Source organism: Myotis daubentonii, chromosome 9, assembly GCF_963259705.1.
Source record: "Myotis daubentonii chromosome 9, mMyoDau2.1, whole genome shotgun sequence".
NCBI classification, from domain to species: domain Eukaryota; kingdom Metazoa; phylum Chordata; class Mammalia; order Chiroptera; family Vespertilionidae; genus Myotis; species Myotis daubentonii.
The window spans coordinates 80,501,905-80,521,450 of NC_081848.1; the positions used below are offsets into that span (position 1 = coordinate 80,501,905).

At 62.2% G+C, this 19,546-nt stretch overlaps 3 protein-coding genes across 3 annotated transcripts; 1 reads left to right on the top strand and 2 right to left on the bottom strand.

Moving 5' to 3' along the window:
• Positions 1-1,398: 1,398 nt before the first annotated feature.
• TMEM151A (transmembrane protein 151A) lies at positions 1,399-6,204 on the bottom strand. The gene is made up of 2 exons (XM_059710011.1): positions 5,943-6,204; positions 1,399-3,732 (listed from the first exon to the last, which is right to left on the bottom strand). The coding sequence occupies exons 1-2, from the start codon at positions 6,015-6,017 to the stop codon at positions 2,401-2,403; spliced, it is 1,407 nt and encodes a 468-aa protein (XP_059565994.1). The 5' UTR covers positions 6,018-6,204; the 3' UTR covers positions 1,399-2,400.
• A 2,160-nt stretch (positions 6,205-8,364) lies between these two features.
• On the top strand, positions 8,365-12,323 carry YIF1A (Yip1 interacting factor homolog A, membrane trafficking protein). The gene is made up of 8 exons (XM_059710012.1): positions 8,365-8,572; positions 9,153-9,364; positions 9,530-9,634; positions 9,754-9,832; positions 11,141-11,198; positions 11,318-11,473; positions 11,932-12,025; positions 12,121-12,323. The coding sequence occupies exons 1-8, from the start codon at positions 8,542-8,544 to the stop codon at positions 12,265-12,267; spliced, it is 882 nt and encodes a 293-aa protein (XP_059565995.1). The 5' UTR covers positions 8,365-8,541; the 3' UTR covers positions 12,268-12,323.
• A 631-nt stretch (positions 12,324-12,954) lies between these two features.
• CNIH2 (cornichon family AMPA receptor auxiliary protein 2) lies at positions 12,955-19,392 on the bottom strand. The gene is made up of 6 exons (XM_059710022.1): positions 18,822-19,392; positions 14,854-14,922; positions 14,382-14,429; positions 14,024-14,136; positions 13,783-13,926; positions 12,955-13,594 (listed from the first exon to the last, which is right to left on the bottom strand). Exons 1-6 carry the CDS (start codon positions 18,900-18,902, stop codon positions 13,567-13,569), a joined length of 483 nt encoding a protein of 160 aa, XP_059566005.1. The 5' UTR covers positions 18,903-19,392; the 3' UTR covers positions 12,955-13,566.
• Positions 19,393-19,546: the final 154 nt, after the last annotated feature.

The following is a 19,546-nucleotide window of genomic DNA, read 5'->3' on the forward strand; positions in this document are numbered from 1 at the left end:
TCGATCAGCTGCCTCCTGCAAGTCCCCCAATGGGGATCGTGCCCACAACCCGGGCATGTGCCCTTGACCAGAATCAAACCTGGGACCTTTCAGTTTGGAAGCTGACGCTCTATCCACTGAGCCAAGCCGGGTAGGACAAGGGCCCACCTTTTAGCTGGGCTCGCTGCCATCTGAAGGAGAACGGGGTTCTGTTTTTGAGGAGAGGAGAACGGGCAGTGGCTAGGTGGCTGTGGTGGGAGGGCAGGCAACGGAAGAGGGAAATCTTCCCCAGGCGGTGGAGCTGAGCCAGTACGTTGACCCCTGCCCTCTCAGCCTCCTTGAATGCTTGGGCGCCATAGAGTTTCCCGTCTACATCGCTTCTTTACAAAGAGTTGACTTCCCTCGCAAAGAAGTGAGGCAGTGAGCCAATGCACAGGGCACGCTCTGGTCTCGAACCCCACCCTTTCCACGTGGCCAGTGGGCAGCCAGACTTTTGCCTAAAATCCGAACATGCAGCCCTGACCGTATCACTTCCCTGCTCAGCCGTCTTCATGGCTCCAGGTTGTCCCAGGTTAAGCACAAATTCCGGGATCTGGTGTCGAAGGCCTCAGCCAACTCTTCCACTGTCCTTTGCTTTTACCTCCTCATCTCGCCTCGCCTCAGGGCCTGCACCCAGGCCTTTATGCAGGTGGGTCCCACTGCCCAGGGCACCCTCTGCATTCCCATTCTCGGCACCCTTCCAGGGCCAGCACGAGCCCTTACAGAACCTTTGCACGAGTTAGAAAAAGGTTCCCTCATTTGGGGGGATGCAGCGCCATGCCACGGCTGGAGGAGTGGCCCACAGGCCGGATTCCACCCACACGTGCCTCTCAGCCTGGCACCCTGGCAGCATAAACACGCCGCACAGCTGTCTGTGTGAAGGAAGATGCCACTTCCAGGGACCACGCCAGCCCCACCAGTGGGCGAGGCTCTTCCTTAGCCCCGTTCTGTCTTCAGTTCCCCAGCCCTGCTTTGGGGCTGGCTGCTTTCTGCTTTGTGTCCTCCAACCAGCTCAGTGCCCACTCCCCCAAGGAACTGAGCTCGAGCCACAGACCACTCCGGGGGTCAGTCGCCACTCCCTTAGTCCTCAGCACGCCCAGCAGCAGAATGGAAAGCCCCACTGGACTGCAAGAGGGACCATTGGACCACGCGGACCACGCCTTACGAGTGACCCAGATACCAGTGGACTGAGTCAGCTGCTCAGAGCCACTCAAACCTGAGTCTCAGAGGCCCCGGGCTGGGCGGGGAGGTTCCCTCTCAGCTTACCCTGCTCCTGGGATCACTGGAGCTCAACCCTGCATCCCCTCCCAGAGCCCAGGCTGGCCCAGGGCCCTGGTAGTGGTGGCCTTGGACCCACTGCTCAGGAATGCACATGAGACCTTCCATTTTATACCTTTTATTTTATCTGCATCTTCGCTGTCTCCTCCCTCCCCCACCAGCCCCTGAGAGGGGGTGGAAGCCCCAGTTGGAAGGGAAGGGACTACTCTTTCCTCCCTGGGAGAGGGGCGGTGTCCCCTGGGCCAGGCCCTACTGATCAGGGAAGCATAGAAGAACAAGGGCATCGTCCAGGAGGCTGTGCCAGGCTGAGGCCCCTCGGATGCCCTGTGGCCCTGGGCCCTGTGGATCACCAGGAAAATGAAGAGCAGAGAAGCCCAGAGGGTGTGTGCGTGGCTGACAGAGGCAGACCTGGGCTTGGGGGGTGAGGGGGGAGAGCAGGGACCAGGGAATGTGGTTCAAGGCCCTGAGAAGAAGCCTTGGTTATAGGGCTGCTGGATGTGGGTGAGTACACCAGGGAAACTGGGGGGTAGGGTGGGGCAAGGCTGTGCTCTAAGAACCAGGCTCCCGGGAGAGGGGCTGTGCTGCAGGGTCTGTCAGGGACTGGCCCCAAGAGGCCAGAGGGCAGGAGGGCGCTGTCAGGGGTGGAGGATGGGGACCTTGGGTGGGCTGTAGGGCCAAGGCCGTGGTGCTATCGTAACCAGCTCTTCAGCTTCATGGATGTCAGCCCAGCTGGGCATGGCCCCAAACCACCAATGCGTGCTCTGCGTGGCTCTAGGGCTCCAAGTGTGGCCGCAGCCACGCAGGGAGGCCCCGCAGGAGCCCTGTGCTGCAGGCCACAGCTGTTCCCCAGGACGCCCCCATTTCAGCTTTCTGGAAACTTCCTCCCCTGCCCAGACAGAACGACTCCCAAGACAGATCGTCTGCCATCGCAGGGGGTGGGACGCGGTGGTGGCGGGCAGGAGCCATGCTGGGACAGTGCGTAGACTCAGCTCCGTGGAGCCCGCAAAGGCCCCGGGGTCACTGCGTGTTGGTCTGTTTGGGAGTCACTCAGGCCTGGAGGCCCTGGGCGGGGCGGGGGCGGGGCCGCTTTGGGGCCAAGGGGTCTCAGAACGCCCCCTGCCCGTCCCCCTGGCAGCCGCTGTCCCCGTGGACAATGAGCACCGGGAAGTAGAGGGCGTCCTCATAGCTCGGGGGGCTTTCCAGGGGCTCGGTGTCGTCCCCGCGGCGCCCCAGCGGCCCCCCACTCAGGCTCCGGAAGACCCCGGGCGTGGCCCGGCCCCCGGCTCCCAGCGAGAGGCGGCTGCGGCTGAAAGGCAGGCGGGGCCCGCCGGGCCGGGCCGGGGGCAGCGAGTTGCTGCTGACGGAGCGGCGGCAGCGCTGGCAGCCGCGGAGGTAGGCGCCCGCGCCGGCCCCCATGACCACGGCCTCCGAGTAGCTGGGCACCAGCTGCCGGTTGGAGCAGATGTGCCACTCGAGCTCGGTGAAGTCCACGGTGGCCACGCGGGAGAGGGGCGGCCCGCTGGGCAGCGCGCCGGGCGCGGGCGAGCCGGCGCCGAACAGCTTCTCCACCTGGTAGTGCACGTGCGCCGTCCCGCAGGCCGCCACCACGCGCAGCGGCCAGGACAGCGTGGCGGCCGACACGAGCCAGAAGACCCAGGCGCGCGCGTACCAGGGCGGGCGGCGCGGGTCGGCGAACACCAGCAGGCAGTCGCGGAAGTCCACGTCCTTCAGGTGCATGCCCTCGCGGGCCTCCAGGTAGTCGTCCAGGCCCTCGTTGGCGCCGAAGAAGCGGGCCCGCTGCGTGAGGTACGAGGCCTCGGCCTCGGCGCTGCCGAAGCTGAAGCACTTGGTGAAGCGCAGGCGCGTGGCCGCGTGCTCCGCCAGCCCCACCAGCTCCTTGGACACGTCGCGCACCCCGTGCGCCGAGTAGTCGAACTCGGCGCGCGCCGTGCGGCTGTCGGCGCGCTCGTGGTAGACCTGCGTGGTGGTGTAGGCGTCGCCGTTGCGGTAGCGGGTGATCTGGCGGGTGCGGCGCACGTAGTGGTAGCTGGTGGCCTTCCACCAGACGCAGGGCGGCGCCTGCTGCAGCCGGCGGATCAGCGCCAGCACCGTGTGCGCGTCGGTGCGCGGCGCCTGGCACGCGCGCATGTGACAGTGCCAGCACTCGGCCAGGTAGAGGAGGTAGAGCAGGGAGACGAAGGCCAGCGGGATGTACAGGTAGCCATCCGAGCAGGGGCTGGCCGGGTAGGTGGGCGGCGGGGCCCCGGCCCCGCGGGCCAGGGCCGCCTCGGGCCCCAGGACCAGCCGCGGCACCGTAGCCAGGCGACACCAGGCCACCACGGCGCCACAGGAGTGGATGAGCAGCGTGAGGAGCAGGCACTTCCAGTGGGACTCGCGGCACAGGGAGCTTCCCAGGGACTGTTTCAGGGGCCGCTGCTGCAGGGCGGGCAGAGAGGGAGGCCACGTCAGGGCGGCTGTCACTGGCGCCTGCCACTCCACGCAGGCGCAGTGGAGGGGGTGGTGCTGTGCTGCCCACTCTACAGATGAGGAAACCGAGGCTCTGAGCGGTTGAATAACAAACTCCAGGCCTCTCACCCTTCTAGCTAACACACGGTAGGGCTGCAGGACTCAAACCCAGGCCTATCTGCGCTGGGCGGGGTTAGTTCTCAGTCAAGGGCATCTAGGACAAAACGACCCATCTCTGCCAAGAGAAGGAAGCACCCTCTAACTGGCCATTGAGAAAAGTGAGTTCTGCCCCAAACTTGCGGTGTGGTCATATCCCTGCCCTCTCTGGGCCTCAGTTCCCAGACCTGGTGGGGTGGGAGGCCAGGGTGGCAGGGGCCCTCTGGGCAAAGAGCATGGGCTTTGGAGCCGACTGCCGGGGACCCCGTGCTGGCTCCACCACTCACTGTATGACCTGGGCAGGTCCCTCATGCTCTCTGCACCTCAATTTCCTCATCTGTGCACTGGGGTTGTTGAGAAGATTCAATGAGATCATATGTGTGAAGAGCTCAGCACAGGGTCTGGCCGTGGGAATGAATATTATTACTGTCATCCTGAGACTCCCTCCCGTCCTTTGGTTCCACTAGGGACAGCAGGAGACTTGGGCCAGGCTTTTAAGGAAACCGGAAAGAGGAAGAGCTGGGAACGGGGAGGTGTGAGTCTGGGGGGAGCAGATGGAGTGCCGGCCTCCACTCCCCATCTGTGCTGAAGGAGGGGGTGGGACACAGCTGCTGGGCTGCAGGGGCCACTCCCCGGCCCAGAAGGTTTGGCCCACCCTTCCTGGCAGGGCTGCCAGCCTGTCATTCACCTCATCCCCAAGGTGCCTATGGAGAGAGAAAGAGGAGGCCGTCGGGAGAGGAGGGGAAAACGGGAAAGGGGAGAGGTGGTCTGGTGGAAACAGCAGAGGTGGAGTTAATAGGCCACCTCTCCCACTCCAACCCAGCAGGCCTTGAGAGGCCCAAGGGGAAAGGAACCACTCCCATCCCAGCCCAGGGCCTGCCCTCCCCCTGCATCAGCCCCCACAGGTGCACACCACCACCCTGACCCGCAGGGCCAGCGATGCACACACCCACTCATGCACACATCCCACCCACACATTCATCCCAGACCCACCCACCGCAGGTGTGTATGCGGCCTGTTCATCCAAGACACACCAGATCCTCACCTGTGCCCAGGGCACAACCCCTATCCCCACACCACAACATGGTGTGCAGGCACACATGCACACATACACCACAGGGCACACGCATGCATATACATGTTACACATTCACTGCAGTCCAGGAACACACCAGGCCCTCACGTGGCCACAGTACATTCTCCACCCCCACCCCCTTCTGCAATCTGACACCCACACCCACAGACTGACTCTACAGGAGAGACTCTCACAAGAAGATACGCACATGCACTCACACATGACCACTTTACCCAGGCCTAGCGGCCATCACACCTCACCTGACTTTAGGGTCCATATGTCCCACCCAAGGTGTGGGGAGTATGGACCAGCATTCACACACCTACAAGCACACTGCATTCACCCACATACACACACAGACCCGCTCACCACTTATCACCCCACCCCCCACCCTGGGCCCCACACCCCAGCCAGCGCTGAAGAGGAGCCATCCTGGGGGTCCCAGCCAGCAGGATAGACCTAGGCCCTCACAGCAGGGTGAGGAGGCAGGGGTACCCGAGGCCTCCTCCCTACCTTTTTCCCTACACCCCACCCCCTCCCCCCTGCCCCCAAGTCCCTGCTACTGCTGCTGCATTGCAGGCTCTGCCTGGCACCTCGTGAGCAGCCAGGACGGGCTGGGGGCCTGACCCCTGGGCCTTGGGGGTGAGGGCAGCGCTGCGGAATGGGGACCTGAGGGACCAGGCGCTGACGTCACAGGAGGGGGAAGCTGGAACAGGGGACGAGGAGGCGGGAATCGCCCCCCCACATCCCTTCCCAGATGCCCCACCCCTGCACCCACGCGGGTCCCTAGGCCCCGACCCCTCGCAGGGAGCAGGCTACCCCAATGACGTCATTGTCCGCAGGGGCTCAGGACTTCCCACCTCAGCCTCTGTCCCGGGATCCGCCCCTTCCCTTGCCCCCCGTTCCCCGCTCCGACCCGGCTCCGGCTCCCCACCACTCAGAGCCCATACCTCCTCCCGCAGCGGCTCGCCGTCCGTGATGAGTTCAGGCACCTCCCCGCCATCGCCACCGCCGCCCTCGGGCATGGTGTCCTGGCTGCTTGGGCGACCAGGGCCCGGGCCCCGGGCATGATAGGGGAGCACGGAGGGCTGCCGCTCGCCCCGGAGGGCGTCCGCTCGGCTCGGCGGCCGCGGAGGGAGTGCACCGAGTTCGCCCGAGCGCGCGGTGGCAGCGGCGGCGGCGGCGGCGTTGGCGGCCTCGGTGCCCGGCGCCCCGCCCTCCGCTGACCCCGCCCCCACGGCACCGGCGGCGCCGCCAGCAGAGCCTGGTACCGCGGGTGCTGCCCCAGCCCCCAAGAAGCCCAGGCTGGGTGGACCGACGCCTGGGTCCCCCTCCTGCCGCGCTGGCGGGGGTGATCCTGGGCGAGTCTTGGCTCTCCGGGGGAGTTTCTCCCGCTCCCCGACCCCCGCGGTGAAATGAGGAAGGAGAACTGCGAAGGTGGGTGTCTACTGCTGAGGAGCAGGCGCAGGCCGAGTCCACCCAGACCCCAGCCGGGAAGCCTCGCCTGTAGGAGGGGGCAGTTCCAGCCGAGACAGAGGTAGCGCCCGATTAGCTGGACAGAGGCTTGGGTTCCACTCCGCAGGCTGACTCAAGACGCTCGGCTGTGTGACCTTGGGTGGGCGCTCTGCATCCGCAGCCTCACTTTCCCCACCGGAGCGATGCAGATGGAAGGGCGCTAGAGTCCATCAAAGCACAAACATCCACCACACGGTTCAGGGGGTGGCACCCGTGCTGCATGGGGGGCTCCTCCCAGGTCCCTGTCGCTCCAGCGCTGCTCCCTGGTCCTCAGGGGCCTCAGACCTTCACGCCTGTCCCTGGATCTGGGCCTAGCCCCCAAGCTAGACAGTCGGTGGGTGGGACAGAGGGAGCTGCAATGCAGGCAGGGTTTGTTTTGTCATCCCCCCCCCCCCCGCCCCCGCAAAGGGCAATTCAAAGGCCATTCGGTTCAACACCCCTGCCCGTTTAAAGCTGAGGTCACTGCAAGGGTAGAGAGAAGGAAGGACTGACCCTGGGTTCTATCCATTCATTATTTATTTATTGACACCGATGGTTATTGGGTGTCTTCTATATGCAAGCACTGTGCTCGGCACAGTGAAGACAAGGGCAGGAGTGGAGAAGACACCAGCCCTGTCCTCATGGAAGTTACATGCAGGGCAAACTGGTGCAGCCAAAGGGAACCTAGAACTTGACCTTCAGTCTCCACCCCAAGCCAGGTTAGGCCTCTCTTCCCTTTGTCTCTCTGAGAGGCACAAGTAGAACTGACCTTAAAGGATAGCTAGACTTTGGACAAGTGGATATGAGGAGAAGGGCATCCCAGGTGGAGGGGACTTTGGGGCAAAGGCACTGAGATTGGACCACGTGGGCCGGAAAGTCACCGGGTGTAACCAGACACTGGGAAGCTAACTAGAGGGAAGTCACTAAGGACCCGATCTTGCTCTCTAGAAAGTGGTGCCTGAGGACTGTCTCGGGGGAGGCTGAGTGCTCAGAAACTGGGTGGGGAGAAAGGAGGCCCGGGGATCACGAGTGAGGCTTGGGAGTGGGGGGGTCTCACTTCGAGATGACCGCAGGGCCAGCAGTGACTCAGGTGTTTCAACAGCAGCACATCTCCATCCCCAAACAGGCTGTACCACAGAACAGGCCTGGTCAGGATCCTGTCCCAACTATACCATCCAATCTCGGGACCTCAGTTTTTCAATCTGTGTAATGGTGTTGGTGTGGATCGAGAGCCCAGGACCTCCCAGCAGCAGGCCCCTGGCCGGGGTCTGCAGGATGGCGTCAGTGGCAGTAGACCATTTCAGCACCCGACGACGGACAGCACCCGCGCAGAAAAAGGGGTGGGAGGCTGGAGGAGGAGTCGGCATCTCCGGCTCGCTGGGCTGTGCTGTCACTGCCCAGTCCGGCCTCCTACCAACACCTCCCAGGCAGCCCGGGCTCCACGCCAGGACTCTGGGGGTGTGGGGGACGGGGGAGGAAAACGAGTATGAGAGCGAGGGGCCAAAGACCAGAGGGCGGGGCTTGGCCAGAGCCCCATCGCCCTTCCCTCCTGGAGTAGGTGCGGCGAGTGGAAATCCGTTCCCGGACCCCGGCCGCAGCCGGTCTACGCCGGGTGTCCGCCAGGTGTAGTCGTGGCAAGACTAGCATCAAGTGCCCACTGCGCAAGCGCGGAAGTAACTCTCAACACCCTTCTACAGCAACTTGCCTATTGGCTGCTCCGGCCGAACCTGCAAATCCACTATCCAATCCGAGAGCACCTCGAATTGCTCCGCTTTCCGCCCCTCCCGGAAGTTGGCCGCTGCCGAATCCGCTTCGGCGACGGATTGGCAGCAGCCAATTGGAGGAGGGGAGGGACGGGCCGCCGCCGCCGAAGGGCCAATGGCAGGTGGCTCGCGATGACGCTGCCGACATGGCGGCTGCGGTCGCACAGCCCGGGGACGTGTCGGGCTGCTCTCTAACTCCGGTCGGGGCTCCGGGAGCGGAGCAGCTGCCTCATTAGTATTCGTGCCCACGAGGCAGCGCAGCGGGCCCTCCGGGAGAGCGAGCGTCGCGGCCATGGCTTATCACTCCGGCTACGGAGCTCACGGTGCGTGCGGCGGGCGGGGCGCGGCCCGACCTGCCTCCGGAGGGTCGGCGGCACGGCCCTCTCACCCCGAGGGAAGGGGCGGCCTGACCGCTGCCCGGGGTGGCGGGTGTCGTTAGGGTCCCTGCCCAGCTCCACTCGACAACGCGTCCTGGACTTCGCCCTCTCGGCCGATCTTGCGATGGGGCAGTGACGGCACAGCTGGGATCCCCGTGCCGGACCCGGGCACGAACGGGGCCGCCTCCGGAACTGCCTTTCCCTGTCATGACCCTGCTGGGTCCCCGACCATTGCCCGGGGCCTTCGGGTGCCCAGCCGTCGCCTTTCCCACCTTTTTCATTTGGAGATGCCCTTGCCATTGTCTTCTCCGCCTAGCAAGCTTCTCACTGTCCCAGGCTGTTCGGAGATCACTTCCCTTGAGAAGGCCCCCGGGAACCCCGCGGTGGGCAGCCGCGTCCAGGCACTGCCCCAGCTCTTTCTTTGCCCACATTTAGCGCCTCTGAGAAGAACCCCTGGGGAAGGGATGGCGGTTTGGGCTCATGCTGGGTACTCCTGACACCTCCTCTGCTACCTACAAACCCACAGGCTCCAAGCACAGGACCCGGGCCGCCCCGGACCCCCCTCCCCTCTTCGATGACACAAGCGGTGGTTACTCCATCCAGCCAGGGGGATACCCAGCCCCAGGAGCCGACGTGGCCTTCAATGTCAACCACTTGCTTGGGGACCCAGTGGCCAACGTGGCTATGGCCTATGGCAGTTCCATCGCATCCCATGGGAAGGACATTGTGCACAAGGAGGTGTGGTGCTCCCCCAGGGCAAGGGTGGCAGGATCTCTGGCCAAGGCTGGGGCATCACGCAATCCCACCTGACCCGCCCAGCACCCCTCGGGGAAGGAGCACACGGAAGAGCACCCCGAGGTCCGGGTGCCCTGTGCCCACAGCCTCCTCTCTCTTCCCTCCCAGCTGCACCGCTTTGTGTCTGTCAACAAACTCAAGTACTTTTTCGCTGTGGACACAGCCTATGTGGCCAAGAAGCTAGGGCTCCTGGTCTTCCCCTACACACACCAGGTGAGCTGGCAGGCCCCCTTGCCTCCCTCCTCCTGCTCCGCAGTCTGGCCCCCGCACCTCAACCCCTTCTTTCCTCTCCTGTCTTTTCCTCTCGACTGGGCTGCCGCTGCCATTGCCAGAATTGGGAAGTGCAGTACAGTCGTGATGTCCCTCTGCCCCCGCGACAAGACCTCAACGCCCCTGACCTCTATATTCCCAGTGAGTCTTGACCTGGGCGGGGGGATGTGAGGGGACTTGTGTCTTGCGGCACCAACGAGGAGAGAGTCATGTGTTGATTCAGCGTCTGCTCTTGGGGCTTTCGTGTGTGGCAGTCACGCAATACCAGGGAGACAGCGGGGTGGCCAGGAAGGAGCTTCCTGGGTATGCCTTCAGCGACCTCGGGGGACACCCCTGTGACACCTTCCTGCCTCCTGACTCGGACTGTGTGCCTCCCCAGCCTGGAGCCTTGGATTTAGACCTCCTCCTGGCTACTCTCACTCTCCTGTAAAACAAAGTAACAACAGTGCCTCCCGCAAAGGCGTGTGCTGGAGGCTCGGTGAGGTGGTGTGCACTCAGCACAGCGCCTGGCCCGTAGGAAGCATCCCGTAACGAGTAGCTGATATCATCATTATTACTGCCCCCGAGGCCTGCTCAAAAGTCCCCTCCCTTCTCAGGTCCCAAACTGCCCGTCCACACGGCACAGGTCAGGCTGCCCACTTGGCTGTGGCTGGCAGACTACACATCTGACTCCTCTGATCTGTGAGCGTGCCCCGGCCAGCCGGCCAGCCCAGGGCTCGAGGAGGGACATGGGTTCTTCTTCCGTCCTTCATTCCGTTTCCCTCTCGGGACCACCCACTCTCATGTTACACGGAGAAGCCAAGCTCAGAGACTTGAATATCTTGCAGGTGGTAGAGCTGGTTTCCTGATCCCAAACACTGCCCTCTGGTGGACACATCAGTTCTGGTGCTTCAGGCGGGCAGAGGACAGGACCGATGAGTTACTAGTAAAGCTGTGAAAGCCCGGCTCCCACTGGCTCTGAGCTTTCGGGAAAACAGTTAAACGTGGAGCTCTACCTGGGCAGGGTGGCCAGTGCTGTAGCTGGCACCAATGTCCAGACTTAGAACTGGCTGCAGTGAGGTCATCCCCATGGCCTGTACCCAGGGACAGCCTGGTCAGTCCATCCAGCCTGCACTTTGGTCCTATAGTTTCTCCTGAGATCAGTTTGACCCCTGCCTGTGGGTCAAGGATGAGCAATAGCCTTGACCAGTGATGTTTCTGAGACACAGCAGGAAACTTTGGTGAGTTTCCTAGCACAGGGACAGAGAGGCAGGTGGCTTGGTGGTCCTGAGAAAAGGATCAGGTGGCATTTACACGGGGGGCATGGGTTGAGTGTGACAGTTGTCAAGTTGGGATGTGCAGGGAAGGAGTATGAGGGGGAGGTAAGGGTGTCAGTGGCCTCAAATGCCTAGCTGGGGAGGGCTCTGGTTGAGGAAACCAGGCTGATGGCATCTCTCTGGCTCTTGGCAGCAATGGCCTTCATCACCTATGTATTGCTGGCTGGGATGGCACTGGGCATTCAGAAAAGGTCAGTGCCAGCCCCCTCCCCATTCCTGCTCTCCACAGCAGCCTAGGGGATCTGTGCCAGGTCCCAAGCCCACTCCCAGCCCCCAGTCTCACACCTGCCCCTCGCCCCCCTGGCCACAGGTTCTCCCCAGAGGTGCTGGGCCTGTGTGCAAGCACAGCTCTGGTGTGGGTTGTGCTGGAGGTGCTGGCCCTGCTCCTGGGCGTCTACCTGGCCACCGTTCGCAGTGACCTGAGCACCTTCCACCTGTTGGCCTACAGCGGCTACAAATATGTTGGGTGAGCACCTGGGAGCCCAGCGGGAGGCTGGCCTTGGGGAGGGCTCTGGGCCCTGGGTTCCTGGCCTGCATAGCCGTAGCCTGGAACAGTGACCCTGGACGTGCCTCTGCCCCTCTCCGCCTCTGTCTCCTCTACTAGAGAGACTGTTTCCAGCAGTCGCTTCAGGAACGTGTAGTGTTGTCAGGTGGGGAATGGACAGTCAGTCACCATGGGAGCACAGGGGAGAAGGGGCTGGAGCTGGGGCAGTGAGGGAGGTCTCAGATCCAGGTCCTGGCTGAGTCCTGGGCCTTCAGGATTCAGTCTGAGTCTAGGTCCCTGTGGGGACAGACAGGGGGTGAAAAGTCCTGGGTGGTGGTGGGTGGGGTTTACGTTGGGCTCTGGGCCCTGGCTGGTGGGGCCAGTCTCAGGCCTGGACCCCTGTGAGGGTCTCCAGCCTGCTCCCCACCCTGGCCTTGCAGGATGATCCTCAGTGTGCTCACGGGGCTGCTCTTTGGCAGCGATGGCTACTACGTGGCGCTGGCCTGGACGTCGTCTGCACTCATGTACTTCATCGTGAGTCTGGGCTGCCCCCTGCGCGTCCTCCCCAGGCTGGAGCTGGGGATGAGCCCTCCTCCGCCCCAGTCAGCTGCAGCTCTCCTTTCTTCCAGGTGCGCTCTTTGCGAACAGCAGCCCTGGGCCCCGACAGCATGGGGGCCCCGGCCCCCCGGCAGCGTCTCCAGCTCTACCTGACTCTGGGAGCTGCAGCCTTCCAGCCCCTCATCATATACTGGCTGACCTTCCACCTGGTCCGGTGACCCCTGGCCCCCACTGGCATTGATTTTTCCATACATTAAAGATTTGATTTCCTTGATTTTGTTTGACCCTTGTTTCTGGGGCCTGTGTGTGTTGGGGGGGGCGGGGGGGGGGGCGGCGGTTGCTGGCACCTTTGCAGTGTCCAGGGGAACAGGTTTGGGACTCTCTAGACCAGTGGTTCTCAACCTTGGCTGCACATTAGCATCACTTGGGAATCTTTTTAAAATCCTGATTTCTGGGCCTCATCCTCCGGAAATTCTGTTTCTTTGTTATGGGGTGGGGCCACAACATTAGTAACAAAGAAACAGAATTTCCGGAGGAAGAGGCCCAGAAATCAGGATTTTAAAAAGATTCCCAGGTGATGCTAATGTGCAGCCAAGGTTGAGAACCACTGGTCTAGAAGAAGGGGGACCCCAGGGAGGGCTTCCTGGGTTAGTGACCTTGATATTTCCTTGTAAGGCAAGTGGAAGGGTTTCATTAGGAACAGCTGTTTATGTCTGGGAACATGATGATGGGAGGGAACAGCTGCCAGGGAGACCTCGAAGGCCTCTGGCCCATCTGAGGGGGTCCCCAGAGGGGTGTGTGGGCTGGTGCACAAGCCTAGCTGTGCTGAGGGTGTAGCTCATGGCTGTTCCTTCTATAGTCCCTTTGCCTCATCTCTCGGAGCCTTTCAGGAGCAGAACTGGGGCCCAGGTGTTTGCAGTAGTTTATTCATATTTTGTCACAAATGGCCGGGGAGGGGGTGCCGGACTCCTCCAGGCAACATAGAAAATAGGTCCAAGAGACAGGTGGGCTGGGTTGGGGCAAATGGGGACAGGAAGGAGTCTGAAGAGAGGGCCTGGGGAAGGGGAGAGGGCAGGCTAGGAGTGGGACTGCCCCCCTGCTGAGCCTGCTCATTCTGGGTGTGGGTACCCCCCCACCTGCAGGGGGAGCCTCAGGGTGGGGTTGAGGGGGGTGGCCCAGAACTTCCAGGGTCAAGCCCTGCCCCTTGGCAGGGCCCCAAGTCCTTCCCAAAGTTGGACAAGGCCGGAGGTTCCGCCCCTTCCAGGACTGACCGCCATGCCCACAGGCTGGCAGAGGAGCTCCTGCCCCTATTTAGAGCTCTGCCCAGCCCTAGTCCAAGGGGAGTGGGCTCTGAAGGCGGGAGGTCCCCGCAGCAGCAGTTTGGGGGGTGGAGAGGAGGCTGGGGGCACCAGTGCCCCTTCCCTCCTCAGGGCTGAGGCCACTGCGGCCGAGGAGCAGGGCTGGGGGTGCACAGGCGTCCGGTCCGTTCTGGGCTCGCTCCCTGGCCGGCTTCCCCCTTAGAAACTCACCAGCGTATAAACCATACTGTGGGGAGACGAGGCAGTAAGCGGAGCCCTGAGCAGGCCCAGCTGCTGGCTGCCCACCCTGCCACACCCTGGCTTGCTCTCAGTCCTCCAGGGCAAAGGGCAGGAACTAGGAGCCCAACCATTCCTGGGGTTGAGGGCATGGTGCCTGGCGCACCCCTTCCCTGACTTCTGTGGGCAGGGCCTCACCTGTACAGATAATAGAAGAAGGAGAGCAGGTAGAAGGCGAGTTTGCACCAGGACTCCTTCTGGCAGTAGTTGAGGATGTCGGCATTCATGATGGAGACTGCATCATACATGACCTCAGAGCCATCCGCAGGGCGGTGGAAGTACCTGGGCGAGGGAGGGCCCTGAGTGCCTACCATCCAGGCTCCCACCCCCTCTGCCCAGCTCCCCATCGCACCCTCCCCGGGGCAGCTGCTTCCCTCACCTCCAGAGGTGGTAGAAGAGGAGGGGGATGTTGAGGCCCAGGGTCACCCACTCCGCTGCACACAGAAACATCAGACAGAAGAGGCCGTGGATGGAGTACTCTGGGACCACCAGCTGGGGGGTGAAGGGGAGAGGTCAGCGGCCTGGTGCCAGGACAAACCCGAGCGTCAAGGGCATGGAGGGGAGCTGGGATTTGGGAACTGCCCACCACCGTGATCTCCGGGAACTAAAAGGGCCTCCAGCCTCCCATTCCCTCCCCGGTGGCAGAGCAGAGCAGAGCCGACAGGCTCCAGAGGAGGAAGGTCACAGAAGGGGCTGAGCTGGGCTGGGAGCCTCCTGCCTCCAGCCCTGACACTGACCTTCCTCAGGAGGCAGCAGATGCGTTCGATGTTTTTTAAGCGCTCGCGCTGTAGGGGAGGAAAAAGCCAGATGGGGATGGGGTGGTGGAGGAGCAGGTCTTGGAGCCCGCCGCCCTCCAGGGCTCCCGCACCGCCCTGCGTGTGGCCGCCAGGGGGCACCAGAGCAGTCTCGGCAGGAAAGCAGCCACACCATCCCCATGGCAACCGTCACCATGGAGGGACTTTCACCCGCATCACCACGGCAACGGCCCGGAGCTTGGCAACGGCTGCCCCACCAGGAGGAACCCGAGCCCTGAGCCCGCGCCAGGTGTTTTCACCTGGGGTGGGGACAGACAGAAGAAGGGGCAAAGCCACGGGTCCTCCTCCCTCCGCACATACACACCCGTCTTCCCGGCCCCCACCCCACTTAGCCCACAACAGATGGAAAGACAGACGGACGGACACACCTCGGCACAGCACATGTATCACTTACTGCCCGCGCTGGGTTCCCCTGGTCGATGGGGTTCTTAAAGTCGGTCCGCAGCTCATCAAAGGCTATGATCTGGGGGAGGGGTGTGTGCCTGTCAGGGTTGGAGCAGCAGCGTATGGCCCCCCACCCGTCCTTCTGTGGGACAGTAATTCATACATGGGGGCCAGACCGGATGGAGAAACAGGCTCAGGGAAGGGCAGGGTCTGGCCCAAGGTCACACGAGTCTGGAATGGAGCCCTAGTGATGCCAATACAGGCCAGTCCATGATGCTTCCATCCCAAACACCCTGAGGTGGTGTCTTCTCTGCCCAGCCCAGTGCCAAGCACTGGGGCCCCCGAGGCCTGCGACACCGCTCCTGCCCTGGTGGCACCCCAGGCCTGGGAGAACTGTGACTGCATCCCAGGGTGATCGGGCTGCAGGGCACAGGGAGACCCTGAAGTGGGTGCCTGACCCAGTGTGGGGGTGATGCAGGGTTCCGGCTGGACTCTGGTGTTTGTCTGGTGAACAAATGGGGTGTGTGTGTGTGGGGGGGGGGGCAGTCTGAGCAGCAGGAACTGCAGGTTCAAAGGCAAAGGACTGAAAGAATATTCTGGAAGTTGCAGATTCCATGGGGCTAGAATGAAAGTGTGAGGTGAGTGAGAACACGAAACTGGGGAAAGATGGGCTGGAGAGGTCAGCCGTTAGCCATGGGTGCTCTGTGGGGCTGGATCAGATGTTTGGACTTGAACAAACAAGTAATGGGGAGCCATTTGAGGGGTATAATGCAGCAGAGGGGGGGAGCCAAGTTGATGACGTAGAATTGATGGAGCAGGAGTTACAAACTGGCTAACAGTTTCAGCCACGATGTACATGATGCTTACTCTAGGCCAGCAGGCTTTATGTTTGTGAACTCATTAATGCTTGCAACAACCCGATGATGTTGCTATTATTTCCATTTTGCAAACAAGGAAACAGAGAAGTGACCAGTGGTTCTCAACCTTCCTAATGCCACGACCCTTTAATACAGTTCCTCATGTTGTGGTGACCCCAACCATGAAATTATTTTCGTTGCTACTTCATCACTGTAATTTTGCTACTGTTATGAATCATAATGTAAATATCTGATATGCAGGATGTATTTTCAGGGGTCGCGACCCACAGGTTGAGAACCACTGGACTAGTCCAAGACCACACAGACAGGATTCTGATTCAGACTCTAGAGTAAAATCCTTAACCACCTTATCCTACTCAGAACCGACCAATGAGGGGACTGTTAAAAGAGTGTTTGGTGTTGATGGTGACCTGAGTGAAGGGAGTGCAGTGGGATGTAGAGGTGTGGATGGATCCCAGAGCTCTTTAAAAGCCAGACTCCAGAGAGCCTGAATAGCATCGGAGCAGAGGCAGAGGAGCCCAAGGTGCCTTTGTGTGTTAGGGCACCTGGTGGGGCAGTATTCTCACTGGGATGGGAAACTTGGGGGGGGGGGAGCAGGTGTTTGAGGGGATGATGGGACAGACCTTGGGAGAACTGGCATGGGAGAAGCCTTCTGGGGTTACCCCCCCTCAGCAGCAGCCCTAAGATGAGACAGCAGGCCCACCACGCCCTAGCAGCCCAGACCCCAGACGGCTGGGAGGGAGAGAACATGGGCTTCCTGTGCTCCATCTGGAGCAGCACCCCCAACTCCCTATTGACTCTGGGCAGCCACCTGCCTGCCAGGCACAGCAACAGGGTCCAGCAGGGAGTGGAAGGGTGCTGTCTGCCTGCCCCAGAGCGGGTACCATCAGCAGGAGGCGGGTGTCTCGCCTCCTACCCCCCAGACTGCCTGGCGCTGACTCAGTCCCCTGGAACAAACAATCCCCCACGGTGACAGCTGACACGCGTCACTCACCATCAGGGTTGCCTAGCGACCAAGTGGGCTTGGGCTCAGGCTGTGGGGTGGGATCTGGGGTCCTGCCCTGAAAGATTTTATTTCTTACCAATTTGGATGTAGGACCACACCTCTTGTCCCCACCGCAGCCCCTGAGCAGGCCCTGCTCTGGGCACTGTAATGTCCACACCACAAGCCCATTTTACCGACGAAGAAACAAACTCAGAATGAGGGATCTTTACTAAGATCACCCAGCAAGATAGTTGAGCCAACACAGTGCCTGACATGTAGTAGGTGCTCAATAAATATTTGTTGAGAAAGCTTGGGCCTTTCTCCCAGCTTGGGAACCCCACAAGGGCAAAGCCTGAGTCTTATTCATCCTTGACTTTTCCAAAGCCACCCAGAGCTGATTCTCAGGAAGCATGGACACACGTTAGTTGGATGGATGACTTCTCTGAGGACCCCCTAAGGACAGGGACTAAGGGGTGACCCCCCATAGGGACTGTGGGAGGCCTCTGGGTAGGGAGGGGCCCAGAAAGGGGCTTCTTGAATTCAAGGAGCCTTTCTCCCAGGAGCTGGTTAGCTCTGAGTTCCCAGTCTCAATTCCTTCCAGTCCTCAGGAATCAGCCCTCCTGCTCCTACCCCAGAGCACCGTCCAAGGCCCAGATGAAATAGGGGACAGAGAGACCAAGATGGACCCCGGGGGGATGGAGAGAGGGGAAGAGAACAGAGAAAGGGGGAGGGAAAGGAAAAAGCAACTGAAAGGCCCAGAGAGAAAGACAAAGCCAGGGAGAGAGAGGGCTGGAGATGGTGTGTGTGTGTGTGTGTGTGTGTGTGTGTGTGTGTGTGAAGGTGCCTAAGGGAGCTCACTTCTTACACAGGAGAGACAGTTTGAGTCCAGAGTCCTGATACAAAGGAGACAGGCAGTGGGGGCAGCAGGGGATGGTGAAGGGAGACTGGTCAAGAGCTGGGGAGGACCACGGAGCAGGCAGGCAGCAAATCCCAGGAAAAGGAAGTGGGGAGACCAGGAAAGAGGCAGGTGAGACAATGCGGAAGAAGTGAGAAGGAAGGGGGGACAGGGAAGGGCTTGAGGGGGGTAAGGGTAACCCCCCAGAGGAAAGAAAGATCAGGGCGTGTGTCCTGGAAGTGCCAGCAGAGCTGAGTGGGCCAGGGCCGAGATAGGTTGACTGTGTGATGGGGGCTGGGGAGGGACAGAGGAGGAGGGAAGGCAGCGAAGGGGGAGGGGGGAGCGCTAAAGGCCCCAAACAATGAGCTGAAAGGCTGGTTGATGGTTCTGTGGTGAGAGGACGGGAGCCAGGCAGGGGCACCACCACGAGGGCCCAGAGAGAGAACAGGGGAGAGGGGACCTCTCTAAGGCAAGGCGATCAGGATAAAGAAATGAGAAATGGAGATTCTCAAGGGCCAGGTGTGAGGCCAGGCCACAGTGAGAGACAAACCAGAGGGAACAGCAGACAAAGGGGAACGCGGGGGCAGGAAGAGGAGGGAAGCTGGAAAGTGGGAAGGAGACCTGGGGCTGGGGGGGGGGGGGAAGGGTGGGGGCGGAGGGTGAGGAGGGAAGCCCTGACAGGAGGGGTAGGGAAACCCAAGGTGAGCTGGTGGTGGTGGCCAGGTCTCTGGGGCTGCTTAGAGGCAATGGCTGCTGGGTCAGGAGGGGGATGGGAAGAAAAAGGGTTAATGGGTTCTGCAATCTGTGGGTCCTGTAAACAGATGCAGTTGCCATAGCAACCAGCTCCATCACTCAGGCTGGAAAAACCCACAAGGGGGGGGGGGGAGCAAGCAGACCGACGGAAACGGGGGCACCTGCATGGTGATGGTAGTGGGGGGGGGGAGAAGCAAGAACCCCAGAATCCCACCCCATACTCCAAGGCTGCTTGGGGCAAGGGAAGGGAGTCAGAGAGGCGGGGGCGGCGGAGGAAGGGGGGCCTCCCTGGGAAGGGAAGCCGACCAGAGGGGTATTAATGGGGGCCAACAGGAGCCGGCCGGTGGGGGAGAGCAGAGAGGAATCTCCAAGTTTCCCTGGGCCCGGAGACCATCCATCCTTCTGGTCCCCTCCCGCTCCGTGCGCCCCTTGCCCCCACCCCGCCCCCAACCCCAGCCGGGCCTTACGTGCCAGATGACAAAGAAGATGAGGGAGGCGCACAGCACCAGGGTGAGCATGTAGCAGAACGCGGCGAAGGTGAACGCCATGGCCCCCCCGCCGGGCGGTGGCCCGGGGGGCGCCAGCGCGGGGCCCGGGCGCAAGGGGACGCCCCCCGGCCCACGCTTAGGGCCGGCCGGGCATGGCCCGCAGGGCTCGGGCACGGGCTTGGGGGATGCTGGCGGCGTGGCCGGGGCCGGGGCCGCGGGCCGGTGGGCTCGGGCGGCGCGTCCGCTGCCGACTGCCCGGGCCCCGATCGCTCATCCTGCGATCCCTCGCCCGCGGCTCCCTCTCTCCAGCCCGCGAAGCCGGCGGGGCGGAGCCGGGGGCGGGGCCGCCGTGCCAGCGGCCTCGGGCGGGGCCGGGTCTCCGTGAGCCCAGCCGCCAGTGCGACCGGGTCCGAGTGCCACCGCCCACCCCAACCTCAGTGACTCGTAGGCGGGACGCCCACCTCTGGCACATGCGCCCCTCCATCTGCCCGGGTGTCAGACAACAAACCCACCAGCCCGACCAGGTCCACTCCGCCCAGCACTCACCCCCGCTCTCACCCACCGGCCAGAGGCAGTACTGAGGTCTTAAGCGGGAAGCACTGCCACCGTCCGGGCAGAAGCCTGGCTCGAAGCCAGTGAAGCCAGAGAGGGGCTGAGCCACAGGGCTGGGCGGACGTGGGCCAGGCCCGTGGGGCACAATGCCT

Bases quoted from the DNA above. Each gene is read 5' to 3' on its own strand.
- YIF1A (XM_059710012.1), top strand. From the start codon at position 8,542: ATGGCTTATCACTCCGGCTACGGAGCTCACG. The intron at 8,573-9,152 runs GTGCGTGCGGCG...ACAAACCCACAG, and splicing joins CTCCGGCTACGGAGCTCACG to GCTCCAAGCACAGGACCCGG. The intron at 12,026-12,120 runs GTGAGTCTGGGC...CCTTTCTTCCAG, and splicing joins CTGCACTCATGTACTTCATC to GTGCGCTCTTTGCGAACAGC.
- TMEM151A (XM_059710011.1), bottom strand. From the start codon at position 6,017: ATGCCCGAGGGCGGCGGTGGCGATGGCGGGGAGGTGCCTGAACTCATC. The intron at 3,733-5,942 runs GTATGGGCTCTG...CCCGCCCTGCAG, and splicing joins GCGAGCCGCTGCGGGAGGAG to CAGCGGCCCCTGAAACAGTC.
- CNIH2 (XM_059710022.1), bottom strand. From the start codon at position 18,902: ATGGCGTTCACCTTCGCCGCGTTCTGCTACATGCTCACCCTGGTGCTG. The intron at 14,137-14,381 runs GTCAGTGTCAGG...TTCACCCCCCAG, and splicing joins TCTGCTGCCTCCTGAGGAAG to CTGGTGGTCCCAGAGTACTC. The intron at 13,595-13,782 runs GTGAGGCCCTGC...GTCTCCCCACAG, and splicing joins TTCTTCTATTATCTGTACAG to TATGGTTTATACGCTGGTGA.